The sequence below is a fragment of the Aphis gossypii genome, chromosome 2, assembly GCF_020184175.1.
Source record: "Aphis gossypii isolate Hap1 chromosome 2, ASM2018417v2, whole genome shotgun sequence".
In the NCBI taxonomy this organism is placed as follows: Eukaryota; Metazoa; Arthropoda; class Insecta; order Hemiptera; family Aphididae; genus Aphis; species Aphis gossypii.
The window spans coordinates 83,380,042-83,401,574 of NC_065531.1; the positions used below are offsets into that span (position 1 = coordinate 83,380,042).

Genomic DNA, 21,533 nt, shown 5'->3' on the forward strand with positions numbered 1-21,533 from the left:
AAAATAGAAATGAACATGCCTGATGAATCACTCTGTTTAACATCTACGATGATTTTTCATACAATCAATTAAAATGATAGTTGAAATTCGTGTATATATAGCTACATACCACATTACTCCAAGGACGGATATTATATTTTCATTTAAAACGTTATCGATCGCCAAATAGGAGACTACCCACGACAATAATAACATATAAATATTAAGCATATTTTAGCAGTATATTTTGAAATGAAAATATTTGTTATTAAATCATACGAACCAGAGATCTGTATAAACATTCAGTACCTAGTATTATAAACGAAACGTAAGGTACGTGTTTAATATTCATACAATGACTGAAATATTATTTCATGCGTTTAAATATTTTTATAATTTTTGAATTATTATATTGTTTATAATGAAGCATATAAATTGAATAAAGAACATCGTCACATGAATCCCTCGAGACAACTTATTATTATTATCGTCCCATTGCCTTTATAATTGACTATATTTGTTTTTCGCACGTTTTCGAGCTTATATTATGTACAAATACAATGTTCCATATGAAAACCGTATTCAAATGGTAGCCACAATATATCATTAGAACAATATTTGTATCCCAATTGAATTCCTTTACCATTTCGTTTAATGATTCTATCAACAAAAATGATCCCAATTTATTATTATTATTTTAAACTATACATTATTATGTACAATAATTATATATAGGTATATAACTTATCATTTATGTTAACACGAAACTGTTTTTTTCTCCTAAAGATTTATACTTGGAATATTTAGGAATATGATACTCATAATTTTTATTTGGCCAGACACTTATTATTTATTTATCGACTTCGTAAATAGTTGTATATGAAAATCCAACCAGGTCGTTTAAGTAAAATAATATAATACAAGTAGCTATAGTCTTTCACGACATGCTATTTTATCAAGAGGATCGGTTTTATAATATTATCACATATTTTCATATTCTTGAGATTTATTTGTACTACTTTAAAGACTAAAGAGTGTTTTGTAAAAATGGAAACTTCTGTTTTTTAAATAACCCCCCTTTTTTTCTACTATAAAATATTTAATTTGTTTACTTAATCATTATTTTTACGTATCAAAATAAAAATTTGAGCGATTAGTTTTTGAGTTATTTAACTTTGTGTACTTAAGATAAAAAATACTAATTTTCAAAAAAAGAAAAATTACTGTAATTTACACAGAAAAGTGAGTCTTATTTGAATTACAGAAGTTCGTGTCGCCACAAAACACCTTTTAAGTTGTACAAAATATGATCTCCAAATATATTTCAAAATTTCAAAAATTAGAATTTGAATAAATTCATTATTTAACAATAAGTGTGAGTGTGCTTGGTGAATCACACTGTTTATCAGTTGATGGAAAAAATAGCTATGGTACTAATCATCACATGTATGTATTATGCACACTGTGTGAGAAAATAATTATTTTTATTATTGCTATGACTAGGTATGTTAATTTCCTAACCGGACTCCGCATTTTGTAATAGCTAAACTATTTATTTTCGCGCCTTACAATGTTTTTATGTAACCGGCTTTGAATCCTCCAAAATATTATATTAAATTGTGTTTATATACATAAATATATATTTATATAATAGGTATCTATACTATTTACGTAAAACACATCGCGTTCTCGAGGCTATTTTTGTATATACTATTTTAATATTAAATTGTACCAACGTAGACAATAATTATACGTTTGGATATCAGAGAAAGTGAATCGAAGAGTGCTCGCTGCGCAGAAGTTCTTTGATAATAAGTTTTCCTGTAACAATACGATATTTTAATATACAAATCTATATGTATAATCCAAATTGTTTTACGTATCGATGATTCTTTTGAGTAAAAAGAAGATACAAAGTCGTCGTCGTTTCTGATGCGACATTAGTGTAGCAGCAGCAGCAAATTATATAATAATATTTTGTCGTATACTATGCGCTTAGTCGACAACGATAATATAACTCTAAAGTCTAGAAACGCTCAGCGAACTTTGATCGCTCGACGACGAACTCCGGACGAGAATTAATTAAGGATGGTGGGTATAATAATTATTATTAATTGGTCGACGAAAAATATCGTCGAGTTGCAAAAGTATAAATTGTATAATATATATAACTGGTACAACGTGTTCGCTTTAATAATTTTAAGGATAATATCACAAAATCTCTACAGTAATTAGCAGTCAAGCCCTATAATATATCTGTATGTACGTCGACGTATGTGTGCCAACGAGTCACACCTGTATATAATATCATAACATAATGTATTGCGATAATCCCGGGCTCGTATATTTCGTCAATTAACATAACATAATATATTATAACAAAATAACAATTATCGTGCGTGTGGTAATAATGAAAATTATTATAAAACTTGGGCGTGCAATTAATATTATAATAATATCCCCTCCGCGGCTACACTATTAATACGTATATTCCGATTAAACGCGCGAGGGCACAATACTCGAACTCTTTTCGGTCGACCCCGAACAAAGTTACGTGCCTAACAATTTTAAGTTGTTTTTGTTTTTAGAAAGTAAAACGATTAATTTCGAAACGATAATGATTAAAATATTTCGTCGAACGCGAGTGCGTTCCTATACGATTTCGCGATGATCTATACGGTCACTATATCTGCGGACGTGTAATTTATTGATAGGCGTATGCGAATAAATGACATCATCCGCGGGATATCCCACACATGATGATTTGATAATGACGCTATACCTATGAGTAGATTAGGTTAGGTTGGGTTATTACACTTTGAACTCGCAATCAACGTCATATCGATTTTTCACCAGACGTCATAATAATAAATTTTTATATAATGTTCAAGAGATACTAATCGCTTTTTTTTTTTCATCTGTTTGCAGGGTAGCAAATGCACCAGTGGTGGCGCCCCCGGACAACCGTACTACATAACCCATCAGTTTCCGCCCGGGTCGTCGGCTACGCTACCCAATAGGGGCCGTCCACCCACCGGGTCCATACCGGCCAGAGCTTATTCACCAGCCGTGCCTCCCGTAGCGGCCAACAAATCGTCAGGTAACCACGTTATTTCAGCAAACATATTTTATTTTTCCAAGTGAAATATAAATCGGAGTATTTCGATCCATAAAAATCGGACTTCGGACGAGTAGACGAGTAGTTTATTAGTTATGTAGGTTTTAATTTAACAGATAAATGGACCAACATTTTGTAGAATACCTCTGTATTGTAAATTTGTAACCCCATTCATCTAAACTTCAAATAGTTTTATTATAACTCATAAAATACTCGCCCGAAAATCTATTTTTATAAGTACTATTAAGTACTACAATAAATATGCTGATTTGAAATAAGGAATTATTATTTTATTAGTCAAAAAATGTTTTCATTAAAAAAAAGTAAACAATTTTAAAAATAATAATGATAAAAATAGTAGAAAATATAATTTTTAACTTTAGGTAACAGTTTTTTAAATAATTAGTGTGTTATTACACGTAAAATGAATCATCTTTAGTACATAATAGTATATACTATATAAGACCTAACCCACTGTCATCAGAAAACCTAACCTTTCCCAAAAACCGTGCTTACCCAACATGCATCAGGTAATTAACTGCGTAAATATTTTTTTTCCTTAGTTAATTCATAATTATTATATGCATACATCATTACTTTTCTCTTTGCACTTTAACGTCGACCGCCATGTGACCAAGATTCGCGTGTATTATAATATTATAAATAATATACCTATGTATACATGATTAAAATGCAAATCGTGTCGTCATCATTAGTGTATAGAATTGCAGCTGTAAACCCGTGTTAAGATTATAAAGGATTTTTTGTCATAATTTCTTTTTTTATTGTTGACGTCATTCAAAGGCGCACCCGAGTCAAAGGACGCGAGACACATCCCTTCGCTACAAATACCCACCCCTCCCACCTTTTCGCCACACGGCGCCACTGCGGTATACATATAATATAAACGACAAGTATAATATATCATGAGCGCCAAGATCAAAAGGAGTTCGTAATGAAATTAATTCGGGGTAAGCTACTTACTTATACCTTTTCATCGTTTGAATAAAAGTAAATTATTATTATTGTTCTTGGTAGTCATTTAATTATTTCTTTGTTAGTTCAAAAACGTTTAAATAAAATTACATTAAATAAAATAGCATTAAAAGTGTTTATGCTGCAGAGAAAACATTACGCATGGTGTACAAAGCAGGCATACGTCTCAAACGAATACCTACCTAATACAGACGAGAAAACCGCGGATACAATATCTATATATTCCGTGTACCACGAGTACAACAAAAAATGTAATTTAGATAAATAAAATATTATTTTTGATTTTTGCATTGTGAATGTGTACAATATAAATTTGAAACTAACTATAGGAATATAAATATACAATATACAATAATATGATATATTTACAGAAAGGAGGAGAGGTGCTTATAAAATATAAACAATTCTATAATTACAAAAACAAACGATTGCCATTATTTAGTTTTGCCATACAATAAATTTACTTTGATTGCTTTTAGAGAAAACAAAACTGATGGTGATGGCAACTAATATTAAACTAAATTATTTCACTGAAATTGCTTTGTTACTCTGCCTCAAAACATTCATCCGATAAATTGCGTCTATAAATTAAACATTTAACAACTTCGTTAATGACACTAGATCTATTTGAATGTAATAATAAAAATCGTATATGAGGATAAATGACAAAATAACACCCACAGTGTGGCCGATCGTCGCTGTGGTTGTGATATCTATCGAAAAAGGATTGTTCTAAATAATACGAAATTATGGTCATTACGAAATTTTAAAAATATTAGTATAATATATATTATATATTATATATATATCAGACTTATGATCTTCATACATCAAAGCGTACGAACCAAAAAATCTAATTAAAAAAAATAACAATAAATTATAAATTATATATTCTTTATTAATTATTGATAGATACTTAATGTAATTACTAATTATCATAGTATGCCTTCATTACTGCAGTGTTAACTTTTAAATTTATTATACTATAGCTCTTTTCTAGAATATTTCAACAGAATAACCAAAACAATTTTTAAACAAGAGGGGTTGTGATATACATTTTTTCGTTTTCTACAGAATAACTTTTTTATTAAGTAGTTTTTCAAGTCTGTTATATAGAATTAGATGAATTAGACTAAAAAAAAGTGATTGTATAATATTTAAAAATATGTTTATTTAATTATCACGTCCAATATACCCAATAGAACCTATTAGTACATTTCTCCAGTCACACATTAAAAAAAAAACACACACATTCTCATAAACGATCGGTATCTTTTAAGAAATTTCAAGAATAGTATTTCAGTAGTTTTGGTTTACCGGCTTTTGTCCCTTTATATAATTTCAGTAGTTTTGGTTTACCGGCTTTTATCCCTTCGTGTAATTTCTATATTTACACGTGTCTCGTAAAATCTAATATGGTAAGAGACGTAGCACACTCGTACGATGAGTCAATAATCTGAACGACATCGCGTGAATTTTAAATAATAGTAATAATAATAATTACAATAATAGTAAATGATAATATTCTCCGGCGTTTCGCAACGGTTGACCGCGATTTATATACCTTGTACGATGACTGCGACCGCACTGCTGCGGGCACACGCGCGTATCAAACTGTCGTATTTTATACCCGTTTGTAACGGATATAATAATAATAATAATACACACATCTATATATGCATGCAATTATTATTAGTGGTATAATATGTTCGTGACGTTCGATGCAAAACGGCTACAACGACGACCACGGCATTATAATAACATATTTTACTATAGTTGTATAACGGCGGTCAAGCGCTGTGATTTTATAAATTAATACTACACAGCTGAGTAGTTAATAGTGTTGTACACGAGCACCTATATCCGTGAGTACCCTGCAGGTTACAAGTACTCGAAAGACAATAAAAACGAATAGCAATTACTCGTATTACTATTTCGCCCACCTACGCCGCGACGATGGACGCACAACGACTTGGACGAGATTCCTCAAAAAACTTTCGATTTTATCGTACACGAGTATTTGCCTTTGAAAATGTTTAGGGTAGGGTTGGGTCGGATATCTTTGATTAATTAGTTGTATTAATATATAGGTAGTGATGTTTTAAATTGTTATTAAATTTATTAATTTATAGATGAATATTATCCTTATTTCATGACTCTGCCAGTTTCTTTATAACTAAAACACTTTATAGTTTATACAGCGTGATTCTTTTTTCGAACAACGTTCATTATTTCAAAATCTATTTAGAAATTTGAAAATATTTTTTTATTTTACATAACCCTAAAAATTATCCACATAAGCGTATTTTTGGGGTGTGTCCAGTCTCGGTGAACACACTTAAAGCTAAAATTATTTTTAATTCACTAAATACTCGTATAATAGTAAAAAATAAAACTTTGTTTTATTCAATTTACTTTATATTTTAGGTAAGTACATAAATCATCAAACTAACATTTATTTTAAATTTAAACTGAAAAAAACATTTAATACTTCATATATTTTATTTTTTATCTTTGAATTCGATTTTTAAATTTATATTTTGAACATCATTAGGTTATATACCTGTATATAATAGTTTGAAACCAAGTATATCAATATTTGGTTTTATTGATGACGATGTATATGCGCACCGTATCACTATATTTGATCACATTATTTTTGTCAACAAATATTTAAGCATTTTGTCGTCCATTACTGTATACAAGAGTCTCGACCCTAATACCCTATATATCAATTTTTTTATTTACCGACCTCGGAAATGAATTACACTATACATCATATTATTGACATAGACGACATCATCACCAATTTAGCTAATAAGTTTAATATTTTATTTTTATTACGGCAATAACATTACTTGTGTATGTTGATTTAGAATTAAACAATTAAAATTGTATATTTTCATACAATTTGTTTATGATAATTTAGAAATATTAATACTATATATAAAATTACTAATTCAATAGAAATATTCTACTATAAATTAAATACTTAAAATTATTCAATACGATATTTTTATTAAATATGAAGAATTAATAGTTATTTCCATTTCACATCAAAGCTTTCTGTAGGTACCTATTGCTTGATTAATCTATATTTTATCAGTTATCACCTATTAAAAAAAATATCTATTGACAGTAACAATTATTTTTTATAGAAACTAAAGATTCACATTATTTAAAAATTATCAATATACGTGATATTGTGATATTGTCACATTATTATAAATAACGTATAGAAATATAATATAAGTTTATAATAGATACGAAATAATTTTAATTTCACCCTTATTTATGATTGAATTGAAATTAGACGCCATTGTATAATTTCCGTTTGTTTTATTGGGTTAGGAGAACTTATGACCGCTGAAAAAATGGTATTTACAATTCTACTGATGGAAAGCGGCAATTTACATACTTAATTATTTTGAGGAAAATGGTTTTGGATAACGATATTACCATAATATTATATTGTTGTATTTAAAAGGCGAGAGAAACGACCCACCGGCCATCCGATCGCGACGGAGCGTGTATAATATTATATGGCCTGCAGAGTGACAATCACCCGGACCGGAGATAGTCGTCGTTTAAAACGTGATTTATGGCGTTCAGCTGTGAGATTTACGATCGTTCCGTTAAGATAAGTTTTTGTTAATACATTTCGCACACAAACGGCTGTGAGGCCCGGGAACTCAACCGACGTCGTTTCGCAGATCGTGGGTCGTAGTCGTAGAAGTCGTAGACGCATCCATCGGCCACTACCGGCAAAATGTATATGTGTATTGTATATTTATCGAATTCCCTCGCAACCTTTGCCTGCTAAAAATAAAACGTCTTTGTTATATACACAATATAACGTCTTCTTTCAGCCTCTATTTTCTTTTTATATTTATTTGTTACATATTACCCAAAAGTCATTAATATATTTGATATTCTACGATATAAAATAGTTCAGTCTTAACACGATCGATTAGATACAGGTATTATAGGTACTATAATAAATTATAAATATTTCTTTTTCTTTTTCTTTTTCTTGACATACACGAACAAAATTTGTGTATAATAATTATTATTATTGTTATTTTGGCATCTATAATCAAATTGTCGATACGAAACTCGACCTTCGCATATTATCCTAAACATATTATACGTGATCGTTCCCGATGACAATTGTCTAATAGATTCGTCGACCACGTTTGCGAAGTTTGCAACGTTTCTTTTTCTTTTGTTTCTCTATATGTGCGCCGATACGACCCCGAAAACATTATGTAATTGTGTCCACGTGAAAATAAATTACTGTCCGACGATATCAACAATAATGCTTTAAGAATAGTTTAAACAATAGTATAATAATCGATTACAAATATGAGGGTGGTGGAAGCTGTGGTTTTATTGAATATACTTGAGTAACAAACATAATATATCTGTGCACACCAAGAGGGTGGATTCGAGTTTGGGCCCCTTTTCGTATTGTCCCGTGTAATAATATCAAATTAATCAGAGTATAATATAATTTGACTATAAAGTCAAAATTCTTACACATATTTAATTCAAATTAAATGTGTTTTTTATCGGGTATTTATAATATTTGTTCTATTTAAGAAGTGTATTGTGATTTTTTTTCAAAAGAATTAACAAGTAATTTTGTTCGATAATTTGACGTTTCAAAATCAGAATAGGACTTATAACTTTTGTGCGTTAAAGACATAAGCTATAAGGTTACGATAATAGGTTTGATAGATACTCGTTTGGAATTATATTATGATACTTTGAAAATTGTAATAATTAACATTAATCTATTGATATTTAAAAAGTGACCAAAGTAAAATTTATAAATATAATATACTTATATTAATACTAGACCCAATTTCAAATATATTTTATATTCTTGTAAAACCATTGTTAATAGTTATTAATTATTATACTTAATATAAACCTTTTAACAGCCCAAAAACTACTCGTGTATCTAATAAATTATCTACTTAATAATGTACTGTAAAAAGAGAGTTCTCGTTTGCAAAAACAAAAGTTCACATTTCCACATTCCTTAAGTTTAGTACAAAAAAATCTTAAGAATTTAAAAATATGGTCTTTTAAGTAGATAATATATTTATTTAAAAATTCCAAAAATAAGAATTTCCATAAATCCGTACGTTATTAAATTTAAAAAATAGTGGTAAACATAAAATAAGACATACAGGTTAAACCCTTATATAATTTATAAATTTTTTTTTTATGCATGATGGCTATACACGGAGTGGATTTCTGGCATTTTTCTCGGCCCCTCCCTCTCCCCCTTAAAAAATTCTTATTGCATCACTGATACATATACGTATGTATGTACAAAACGAAGCACGTACGCACGTGCGTATACAACATAATAGTACAAATATTATTTATATCATTATTTTCATATTATGCTGAGTCGCCAATGCATTGTATCGCATAGGAATGGCCACCAAATGGCGCGGCGTTTCGAGGACACACTGACGACGACAAAATTAGGCGGCTTATTCAAAATACTAGCCCGTTGTTTAATTATTCTAACCCTCATCGTCGCACTTATTAATTATTCGAAATTAGTTATGGTTTAGATACTGCACAACCGTGCGAATAAATGGGGACGAAAACGACAATGTTATCCGAAGAAAGTTTCTGACACTACGGCCCCCGAAGGCTGTATTATTTTATTGTACGCAGTCTATACGTGTATTTTGTATATATTATATTATAAAGTACCCTTGTATGAGCGCAAACCTCGTTCGGTTACTCCTCATTATATGTAAAACAAATTCGGATTCGTAACCTTTCAACACTTGATTGGATTTCAGAATATTAAATTATATTTACACAATTATTATTATTTCTACACCGTAGCAAAGAAGAGCACCGTACCATCCGCGACGGTGACTGCGTATAATAATATTATTATAGTATCTCGCGGTACTCATAGTACGCACCATCGGTTTCTTTGTAAACGTATTATTTTTCAACTATCATAATACCGATCGATATTTTTCTCACTATAAATAATTTACGAACTTTATACATTTTGGTATTTTTTTTTTTCATTCGACGATAAATGTTTGACGTACGTTATAATGTCTATACCACTCTGTAGTCAGTATAAAGTATTTTCACATAGATTTCGTTCAAAATTTAAATTGCCTTACGGTCAGATTTGATTTTCCGATTTTTTTTTTTTTTTTTGTAGCTTTTTGCCCCAACTTGTATATACCAACAAATAACAAATACATCTAAGTTAAAAACATATAACATCGTAAGTATGTATAATTATCAACCTATTAAAGTCGTTTTGATATCTCTTAGACTGTAACAAAATAAATGTTAGTTATTAAAGTTATTTTTATCGCGTGTACCATACAGTTTAATAAATTTTAACTGTATATTTTGACTTTTAATTTAAACTTTATAATTAAACTATTTATATTTTATTAAACAATGATAAATTTCGTTTTATTTTTAATATTGCTACTTTTTTTCCATCCTACATTTTTTCGCGTAAAAATGATGACGGTAATAACAACATAATATTGCAATCTAATCTAAACTATATTCGTGTATATTATGCTTCATATACATTTTTTTCTGAAATTAGCTATAAATAATATTATACACTTTTTATTTAATATTAAAGAAACGTTATTTATTATTTTTTTTTATTTATCTACTGCCATTCTAAAATATCAATTTAACTGTAAGTTGTATATTAAAACCTTTGAGTAAAAAAAAAATATATTTTAAGTTTTAAATACATATTTTAAACTGAAACTATATGTTTTTATTACGATTGGATTTTTATATTTTTTAGTCACAAAACGTTCATAGAAAGTTAATCGGAAAATTAAAAACTATACACTCTAAAATAGTTAGGTAATTAATTTATCTTATCGATTGAAAACTGCAAATATATTGGTGGCACTTTAAATTATTAATTTTTAACTTTCTAATTGTTTTCATAAAATATTAGGTTTTCAGGAAAAATTATAATTAAGGTTTCAATTACTTAATCTTTTAAGTTTTAAATGATTTCAAATCAGTATTTTCTATAATATTGTGTACAACTCAGTATAACCAACTTATGTAATTAATGTTAACATTTATCGTGATAAATGTTAAAAACTAATGCCATTCAAAATACTATAGTTATATTTTATACTTGTAAATTTGATACGATTTGATCGGATTCAACTTTCATTATTATTAATGGTCAAATCAACTTATGAGTATATAACCTATAGATATTTATTGACCGTCACAAGTATAGTTGGGATGTTAATGACTTTTGCATTTTTTTTCTTTTGATCCTATACAATGCTATCTTGACTAAAAATTTGTTCCATGTTTCATTGATACGAAATATACCAATTTACTTTGCATTTTTTTGCATTTTTAGACATTTTTAGCTATAAATGCGTCATTTTACATTTTTCCATATTTTAGATTATTTATTATAGTTTTATACAATGTGGGGGAGCATTATTTTCAAATTCTAGATTTTTAAGAAAATTTATATTATATTCAAAAAAATAATTGTATTATTATTATTGTGGGTTATTTTTTGTTTTGATTAAATTTATCACGTACTGATAAGGTTTCAATTTGTATTATCTGACATACGTCGTCGTCTTTTATTTAAAAACATCAGTCACATTTTAACTGCACAGTGTAACGGAGGTATGCAAAATAATAAAATTCTTGTTTTTATTCAGAAATAATTTTTGCTACTGTAAATTAAATTTAAAATTTAAATGTTTACTAGCTATTGTCTATTAACATTTTAAAATTCATATTTTAAATTACTCTGACAGTCTGATACTCATTATCACTCATTTAATGTATTAATAAATATTATTTTTAAATTAAATTATTTTCATTTATTTTAAGGAGATTTATTTGGTCATTTTTTAAGAGCACTATTTGGAGTTTTAAAGCATTTTTGCATTTTTATGTGCTTTTTAAGTCATTAACATCCTATCTCTAGTGATAAGATTATTTGGCATAAAACACTATATTAAGTATATGGATATTTCTTATCAATATCAATTTAGTCACCTACTTATTAAAAATATTAAATAAAAATGTAAAGTAATAATAACTAACCAAAATTTTTCAGGGTACATGTCATCGCCGGAAAGAGCTAGTTCTAGGACCGGGTACACAGCTGCTCCATACATGTCTCCGGGAGGTTCTTCGTTTGATGACAACTCGTATTATGGTTATGGACCGAGAACCGGGTCTATCACTCCCGTGATTGATGAAGAGACCAGGTAAATATGAAATCTATTCTTGTGTATTTTTAAAACGTTATTAACAAATATTGATTTAACGACATATGTTATGTATAATGTATACTGTAATAGGATCGTCAAAAATATATGGCGGCTTTCCCGAGTGTGCGTTAAAACTTTAGATATTCCGCATAGATATGGATATATTATCGACAGTGCTGTAAAACTGTCCATATAAAATATAATAGTTAACGTTAAAACCTTTAATTTCGGGTAATCAGCAATCACTAGAAAGTTCGAATATTTTACGGAATATTGTTTTCGAATAATCTTAAAAAGTATCAAACTGCTGGCGCACTGGTAGATATTATATCAGAGCGAACGGTAAATTTGATATCGTATTATAATTTATATTTTATGCTAATAATGTTCGTCGCGCACTAATTATCATTATTTATGGTTTTTTAAACAACATTAGTTTCAAAAACAGTTCGTAATTACAGTGTACTGGCGATCATTAACGTTATTATGACGTATATAGTGAACGAATTACCTGTTAACTTATAAATATGTTGTACGAATATACTAAAATAGTATTACGTAGTTATTTATATAGTGTGTATTACACTTTTTACAAAATATTTCACGTACATTGCAATAATCACTAATCGCCGCGTTTGTCCGCAGAACCGTATAATAATATATCATAATAATTCACAAAACTTTAAACACTAAAGTAGTAGAAAGAAGTGAAAACATAAACTTATTTAGACCTAGTTAACTGCGAGTTATGTCTGGCAGCGCTGTTAAATTTTATTATTTCAATAAAAACGATCGTAAATATGTAAAAATAAAAAAAAATAATAATAAATAAATAAACTGTCGTTAGTGTTACAAGACAGCGGTTGCAGGTTTACACATGTATAGCTTTCAACAAATTAAAAGGGTAGGTTACACCATTATTCACCTTCTTTGTCTACTGTAAATGTCCTACGCACGGCATTAGAATACACTCACTTTTGTTATTTTAAAAAAAAATAATAATAATATCCTTTCCATTAGGTTCAACTACAGTATTAACCTACCTATAGCATAAAATGAATACATAAAGACTTTTTTATGTTTAACCGTCAGATTATTTTTCCCCTGTTAAATAAAAAATAAGCTCAACATACCTTTAACTATTTCTCATTTTATGAATAAAAAAAAAATGTTTATGGTCATTTAATAATATTGGAAATTGGCATTAAAACTATTTTGATGGACAGAAATTGAAAACGTCGTTTTATGTTATTTTATAACGGCTGTATTTGTTATGATAAATTTAAATAATACTTATACTTCCGGAAAATACTAATATTACTTTTATAAAACAAAGTTTTAATTTTGTGATTAATTATCGCTTAATAGATTTAATGTCATATTATGTGGTACATGTGTTTGATGGAATTGTTTAGTAGGTAATTAATTATTAAATTACATTTTTAACTAAAATAAATACATCAACGAAACTTTATGTATAGAATTGACAATGTATTGTATAAGTAGATATCATAGTAATTACATTTAATAGAATAGACTTAGCATAGGTATAAATATTATATAAATATTTTTTGAATTTCTATAGTTTAAAAATGACCAATATATCTTTAAAAGTAATACGTAGTCTTTATGAAATACTATTATCGATAATGGGTTGACATTTTTCGGATCTCTATAAAATTATTATTTTCTAAAACACAGTAAAATAATCGAAATAGATATCAGCTCAAACATTTTCGTCGTAAATTTCTCCATCCGTATTAGAGTGTTTAATAGTGTAATGACACTCTATAACAGTAGATATAATAATTACGTTGTAGAACTACCATAAACGCATGCAGGTATTCGGCTAAGCCCATCTCATTTTGGTAAAATTTAATATCTAGTCCAGTCGTGTGGAAATAAGTGCTATCCGTGAAAAGATATTCGTCAATCGAATATAGTTAATATCACGTCATCTTCGTAATTCGTACGTGTTACGTCATCAGGCCCGCGCACGTGTCCGTTGTTTTTTACATACTCGTCGGCGTTCCGCGTAGGCATAATATATAATTATATTTACGAAGTTTGAACCCCACGGCTGTTAATATATTTTATTATAAGTGCGCGTCTCTGCAGCAGCAATCGTCTCGTTTATGCACATAATAATATTATACAGTCGACACAATAATATCATATACCGGTTGTAAAAAATACCGTATTATACAATTATGAACTTATAACCGACCGGTGTTGGAGTTGGTGTATATTATTATAAACGGCCTCGCAACCGGATCTTCTGACCAAACCTAATTTTACGGAAAGAATCTCGTATGGGCAGACGTGCAGGACGACGTCGACCGAAACGACTCATTCGCACATTGACACAAAATGATGTAATTTTTTTTTCAAAAAATCGCAGACCGAAACAAACTGTGACGCGATCAATTGGATTTACGTATATATAGGAAGGTAATTTACGTAGGTATATATGACGCTTAGGATTTCCCCGTGTCAACATGGCTAAACTGCTAAACTGCTAAACTTCCGTGCTGGTTTCAACTGTTCTTGTTTCTCGCCAGAATGAAAAAGGAATCGGATTTCCGGGCGTTTTCTAGGAAGGTTTGGGCGAAAGAGTGGAAATAGGAGCTACCATTGCATAAAAACATTTTCTCAGTGGAAGGCTTACGCTCGGTAAACCTGACATAAAACCATTAGGACGAAAAGTATAGTCCGGATCGTATATTTTTCATCTTATCTTTTCGAACTTTTATCGCTTCATAGCTTCATTGTCAGCGACTATACATAGATCTTACATTTACTTAATTACATAAAAACGACACCAGTGATCGTGCGTTGCTTCGATAAAATATTATATATTATATTATTAACTATAATTATGCGTCTGTAAATTCGTCTCTATGCGCTCTAGCCAGGTACATTTATTTATATCCGAACAACGCGTGTGGGCATAATATAAGTTATAAAATGCAATGCGAACCGGAAAATTGAGTATTTAAATGTATAATTCATTGGCACTTACGTAATCACGTGTTATATATTTAATTCCGTGTGATGAACCCGCGCAGTAATTTCGTCGGTGACCAAATTCTTCGGTTGTAAAATCGCGGAGAAAGTAATATCGATTTATATATTTTGTTTTTTATTTCATTTTATGGCGCTAGGTGATGCGCATAATATAATATTATTATATATTTTTACAAAAACTCCAACGCCCGTTATCTATTCACACACTATACGTATATTGTATAATGGTCCGGTTTGGGTATATTTATACATACCAACAGCAATAGCAATTCTGGCATATTTTACGCACGTAATATGCGTTTGTAGATTATAAACGACGATAATGTCGCGTACTCGCTCGGACCGCGTATATTAGATCACAAATTAATGTCGTCTTAATGGATCTTTCGAACAACAGACCAAACCTTACTTCCGCCATCTTCTCCTGTATAATAAACGTATAATATAACGTCTGCCATGCGGTTAGCATCATAATAAATTAATGTCGTCCGTCCAATGCAGGATTCAACCGTTTAAGCGTTTATTTTATTGTTTCGCGTCGCGTGCGATAACCACGATTTGATTGCGCACACCGGACACACTCGGGCGCTTATTTTTATTACTTACCGTTAAAAAAAGTTGTTACGTCGCGTGTGTTCTGCGAGTACACCGGTTACAATGTTATGCATGTGACACTTCCAGTTTCCCGCAAATCGACAAAAATAATAAAAAAAAAAACGTTTCGAATTAAGTATCAACGTGTAATATTTGTGTACGCCTATACTAGTGGCATAATTACGAGAGAGAGAAAGAAGGATTTTGGTGTCATATCCCCTCCCTACATAACTTTTTTTAAAGTTTGGTACCAACAGATTTATGTAGGTAGGTACTTACCTAACACTAGTAAAAATAGTCTATAGTACATTTTTTTTAATAATATATAAAATCTGAATCCCCTTTGTCTAACTATGCGTTACTAAAATAATATTAGATACTTATTTCACAATCAACACCATAACCACGTAAATATATTATAATATAAGTATAACCACTGATCGGTCGAATATTATTTTATCGCGAAACGACAATACGCATAATCAACGTTATATAATGTAAAAGTAAATAACTATATCGATTATGTGTGAATATTTAAAAATGTTGTAATTATTTGTGTCCGTGTGAGCATACATTTTAAAATATACTTAAATTACACGAATACATCGTGGCACGATGATTGTATTGATAGGTGCTTATGATACATACTAAAATTATTTTGGGTAATAATAGATAAAATGTGTAAATGTTGCGTCCTCTCATCTCGTCATAAGCATAATCCACTGGTCTAAAGCTTTGTAGTATTATAAAAGTATGATGTATGTTTAAATAATATGTTAATCCGCATTCCACACACGACAATGCAGAAATGACTTGTTATAACGACGGACGGCAATAAGTTTCTGTGGCAATAAAATATTATAATATTACCTCCGCAGCTGGTGTCAACGTCGTATTATCGGTATAACGATACCGTCTGACATTATGAGCAATAAATACTTATGTATTACAATAATACTGTTGAACGTCCAATAAAACAAAATGCTAATCGAAACTTTCTAGTTGAAATAAAACCCATCGCACATAAGATAGCATAATATAATATTATGTTTATACTATAATATGTATTTGATTATTTGCACCCACAAATAAATAAATTAAATAACCGCACAATAGTGTATTGTATCTAATTTATGCCTTCTTTCGAAATTCGTTATAAGTCATTACAGTATAATATATCTATATTCAAAGATTTTTTTTATAAACCAACGCGGATATTGTACACAGAAAGATCCTAACGTTGAAAGACTAGATTACGTAATATATAGGTTTGCCCAAACTTAATTACTCGTTGTGTTATTTATAACGAAAGTATTTTCAACCAACCATAAATCCTATTAAAAAAACTGTTTTTTTTTCGGTTACAAAAATATGGTATGAATTATTACTATTTCGAGATGATAGGTTAAATTATGCATTTTTCATAAAAAAAATATAATCCGTTTCGTGTTAGTTTTCTGAGTTCCATTATTAAAATATAAATATTGTTTGCTTTTTATTAGCATGCGGCTTTTCCACACTAACTTACCATCGAATTTTAAAACTTCCCGCGAGTCAACAATTAGATGGACGCATCTACATAGAAGAATTTTATTATTTTCACGAGACGATAAAAAGCTTAATTTACGCTATCCGGCAATTAAACGATACGATAATGTCATTATTTTTTCAAGTATCTTGTTTATATAATTTATTATTTAACTTTTATAATTAAAAATAAAATATAAACCATTTTATAATAAGATGCACCGAATAGAAATAATTCCTTTTCAACGACTTTTCGCTCTTATTATTGTAATCGATTAAATTAAAAATATTGCCTTGAGAAAATGTATTGTTAAGACTGTCGTTCTTACTATCAAAATCAACAGGTGGAAATCAAGTTATATTAATTTATAACATTGTATATAATTTGAGTACAGCATACATTTACACAATAGTATAATCACCAATGCATTTTGCACCATTTGCTTTTTATTCTCATAAACATGAGATACTTCAATAATTATTCTCATTGCGGTAAATACGAGTAAATAAATTTATGACATATATAACGCCCTATTTTTAAAACTATTCATATAATATTATTATAATTACTTACTTAATAATATATTAAAATAATACAATTAATTTCGAACTCTTTCTTTTTTGCTTTAAGGATGTCGTGGTAATCGATAGTCGACATATGCGTAGAACGATTTGTATGTAATTTACGAGTATATATGTAAAAATATATCATTCCAGTCGAAAACAGAATAAACGGATAACGGTATATGTCACGAATGGCGTTTTTCATTCCGTTTTTCTACGCTGTCCTTTACGCGTATATCATGTATTTTAATTTTTAAGGTCGGCATTATACTACGACGTATTTTCGCATGCGTCCGGTTCGAAAGGTCTTATTTTACCATGTCGATTTATACTGTGAATACGCTTCGTTTTACATATTCGTCACGCACTCATCCCTTATACACTCGCTCGTTAGGCATACACATACATGCCGTGAAACCTATTCACAGCCGTTTGTATAAATAATAATATATTATCCGTATTGTTGTATTACGAAATCATCGTACAAAGTGTGCAAGAACAGAATATGTACTGATGTGTAGGGCCTGTGTTCCTACTCTAAATAATACTATGCATTGCCACTTGAATTCATTATACTGATTTTCTGCAAATATGTTGTTTTGACCAAACAAAAATAGGGAAGACTCTTCAAAACTATATCTACACGAGTAGTTTTGAGTATACTTTTTTCTATTCGTTATTATATTATGCGGGTATAACATATTTCCCATAATGCATAAGTTTCCTTTTACTTACCAATATACCCCTAAATTGTTTCTATTTTATTTCCTATTTGTTATAAAATATAAAGTTGCTATTTTTCGGCCTATAGTGTAAATACATTAGTGCTCATAAGTCATGATGTAAGTATGTAACAACATAATTAATATTGTTAACCAAAGTATTAATCATAAAATGGAAAAAAATTAAACCTTAATAAAAAATGACAAATTAACAAAAAAAAATTGTATTTTTAATATAAATTATATTTTATGATAATGAAAAAAATAATCAATAATAATTTTAAAAACTAACCCAATTTTAATGCTTAGGCTTTCCAATACATATCTGATTAGATATTTATTAAATTTCTGGATGTACAACTGGTTTTCGTGGTATGCGTGTTACCACAATATTTTACCGTTAATCTTAATATTTTTTTAGCTTAGTTGTATCTACCTAAATATCGGTAAGGTCAAATTTTCTTTTCAAACGTCGGAAATAAACATTTTTAGCTAAATTGTGTCATATAACAGAACCTAATAAATCTAATCTCACGAAAAATGTAATTTTAAGTTTTTTTTTTAAACGATTGGGAATAGGTATTCAACACTAACTAAAACAATTATAGTTTAATTCTATTTGATTTTGTATTGGTCTAAATACATTTTTAATTGATTTACGGTATGGTGATCGTACATGTAACATGTAGTACATATTTATTTGAATTGGTGCAATTTAGCTTTTTTGTAACCAAAGATATACTAAGTAATAGTACCAACGACAGCTAAAAGGTAAACAATTTCAAGAAGCGTTAATTTAAATGGCACCAGATCTTAAACTGTTAAAATTTAAATAGTAGGTAAATTTTGAATTGTTTTTTTGTCTTTGAAACGACTGGTGGCAAACAAATGAGTTCACATAAATTATATAAGTATCTGTTCTTTTGATCAGATTCATATTCAATGATCTTTTAATTTCACCGCTCTGAGCGATAGACCACGAATCAATCGTGATTATTTTCTGGGCAGATATTGTTACTGAATTTCAATGATAGCGAACCGTGAAACTGTGAATAACGTATACGAGTATGATGTAGATACTATAGGTATCAATAAAAGGTTGGGTAAAATGTTGGTAAAATGTGTATCGTAATTTATATTATATAATACAAATAAGAATTGATGGCGTCTCGTAACGACTAACCAAACTCAAAAACCTACCCCCAAAAAAGCATCACGCTTTTTTCTTAATTTTTAACATCATCGAGGCACAGTGTATCGAGCAACCAAAAGTGATAAAAAATCACACTATCGGTATACATTATATTACGTTTTAGGTCCAAAATCGTGTAATGGCCGAACCATTAAATGTTTGATTACGTTCTTCTTTTTGAATATACAAAAATACAGAATTCTATATATTTGATTCTTTAAACTGACGAACCACCGACATGCCCAAACTAATGTCGACAACATCTACCCGTAATCTGTATATTTTCTGTTCAGTGCTCATATTTGTATTAATCATGTTTCGATACAGTTGGCCACAGACCACCGATATAGAATATGCACAGAGCTATTTAATTATGCAACACTAAACACACAATACTAAATACATAATATACTCACACTATCTTATTTTGTTGTGTGCGCTTTTCTCATCTCCTTCGCCGATTTTTTTTATCCTTTATTCAGCGACAACGAGCTCATGGAAGACCCGTTTAACATGTACGCCGCTAAACCGTCATCAATAACCAAAAGACCGACGTACGGCAATCCACCGACCGTTCCCTACGACGCCACCAGGTACAACAACAAAAGCGATGCTTACTTCACTTATATTATAATAAATAATAAATTAAGATTGTGACTTTATAGAAAAATACATTATTTTTTACTTACTGCAGTAGAACATAGACTTTGACGCAGTTTGAATTAGATATAAATAAATTCAATTTTGAAACTATTCGTTTGTTATTTTTTTGACATTTTTAATTTATTAGGTCATTTTTTTATTTTTTTATTACGTTTTTCGATACCTATTTTTAATAACTTTTGTCATTGAAAACTTTTTTCACACATTTTATAAATTACTTTTTAATTTTCCACTTATACATATTTTACACGTCCTGTAGGGTGCACGTCCGCACTTAATTAATATTATCTTTAATTAAAAATATATTTTACGCTTAATAGATTTTTAAATTTTTTAAATTACGATTCCTAAATATACCTACTTATAATTCGTGTTATACTGATTTTCTTTAAATATATTTTTAGTGCAATTTTCAAAATTTATACTTTATTTTTTCGATATTTTAAGTGCATTTTTTAAGGTTTTTAAATTCATTAAATTCACAGTCCTAAATTAATAATTATTATATTAGACAGTGTTGTATACGCAGACATTTGATAAAACGTTTTGTATATGCCGTCAGTAACCGGAGAATATTAATCGTTTTTCCTGCGGTTAATCATGTATTGTTGTTTTGGTTTGGTTTTTTTCCTTGCAGTTTAATATTGTATATATTATAATATAAATGTTTTAATTTATTTACACTTAATTTTTTTGTAGTTTAGTTACATTGTACGCTGTGTATTTAGACTGATTTGTGTGTTTTCCTCCATTATTATATTTTTTTAAGCTCCTATTATTATTATTATTATTGTGTAATTGTGTAATACCACCATATCCGATACTGCTTTATTATGTGTATCTATATAGTATGTATA

At 29.2% G+C, this 21,533-nt stretch overlaps 1 protein-coding gene across 13 annotated transcripts in view; it reads left to right on the top strand.

Annotated features, from left to right (window-relative positions):
- Positions 1–21,533, top strand: part of LOC114124408 (coiled-coil domain-containing protein AGAP005037) — a 164,630-nt gene that overhangs the window by 119,024 nt on the left and 24,073 nt on the right. For 11 of the 13 annotated variants that reach the window (XR_007604032.1, XM_050200733.1, XM_050200721.1 and 8 more), the window contains 3 exons: positions 2,908–3,079; positions 12,231–12,384; positions 20,496–20,606. Coding sequence is in view for 12 of the 13 variants with exons in the window: in XM_050200733.1 (XP_050056690.1) it covers positions 2,908–3,079; positions 12,231–12,384; positions 20,496–20,606 (437 nt within the window). In the remaining variant the exon portion in view is untranslated. The remainder of the gene's footprint in view (positions 1–2,907; positions 3,080–12,230; positions 12,385–20,495; positions 20,607–21,533) is intronic. The other 2 variants (XM_050200727.1, XM_050200731.1) reach the window with 1 other exon arrangement.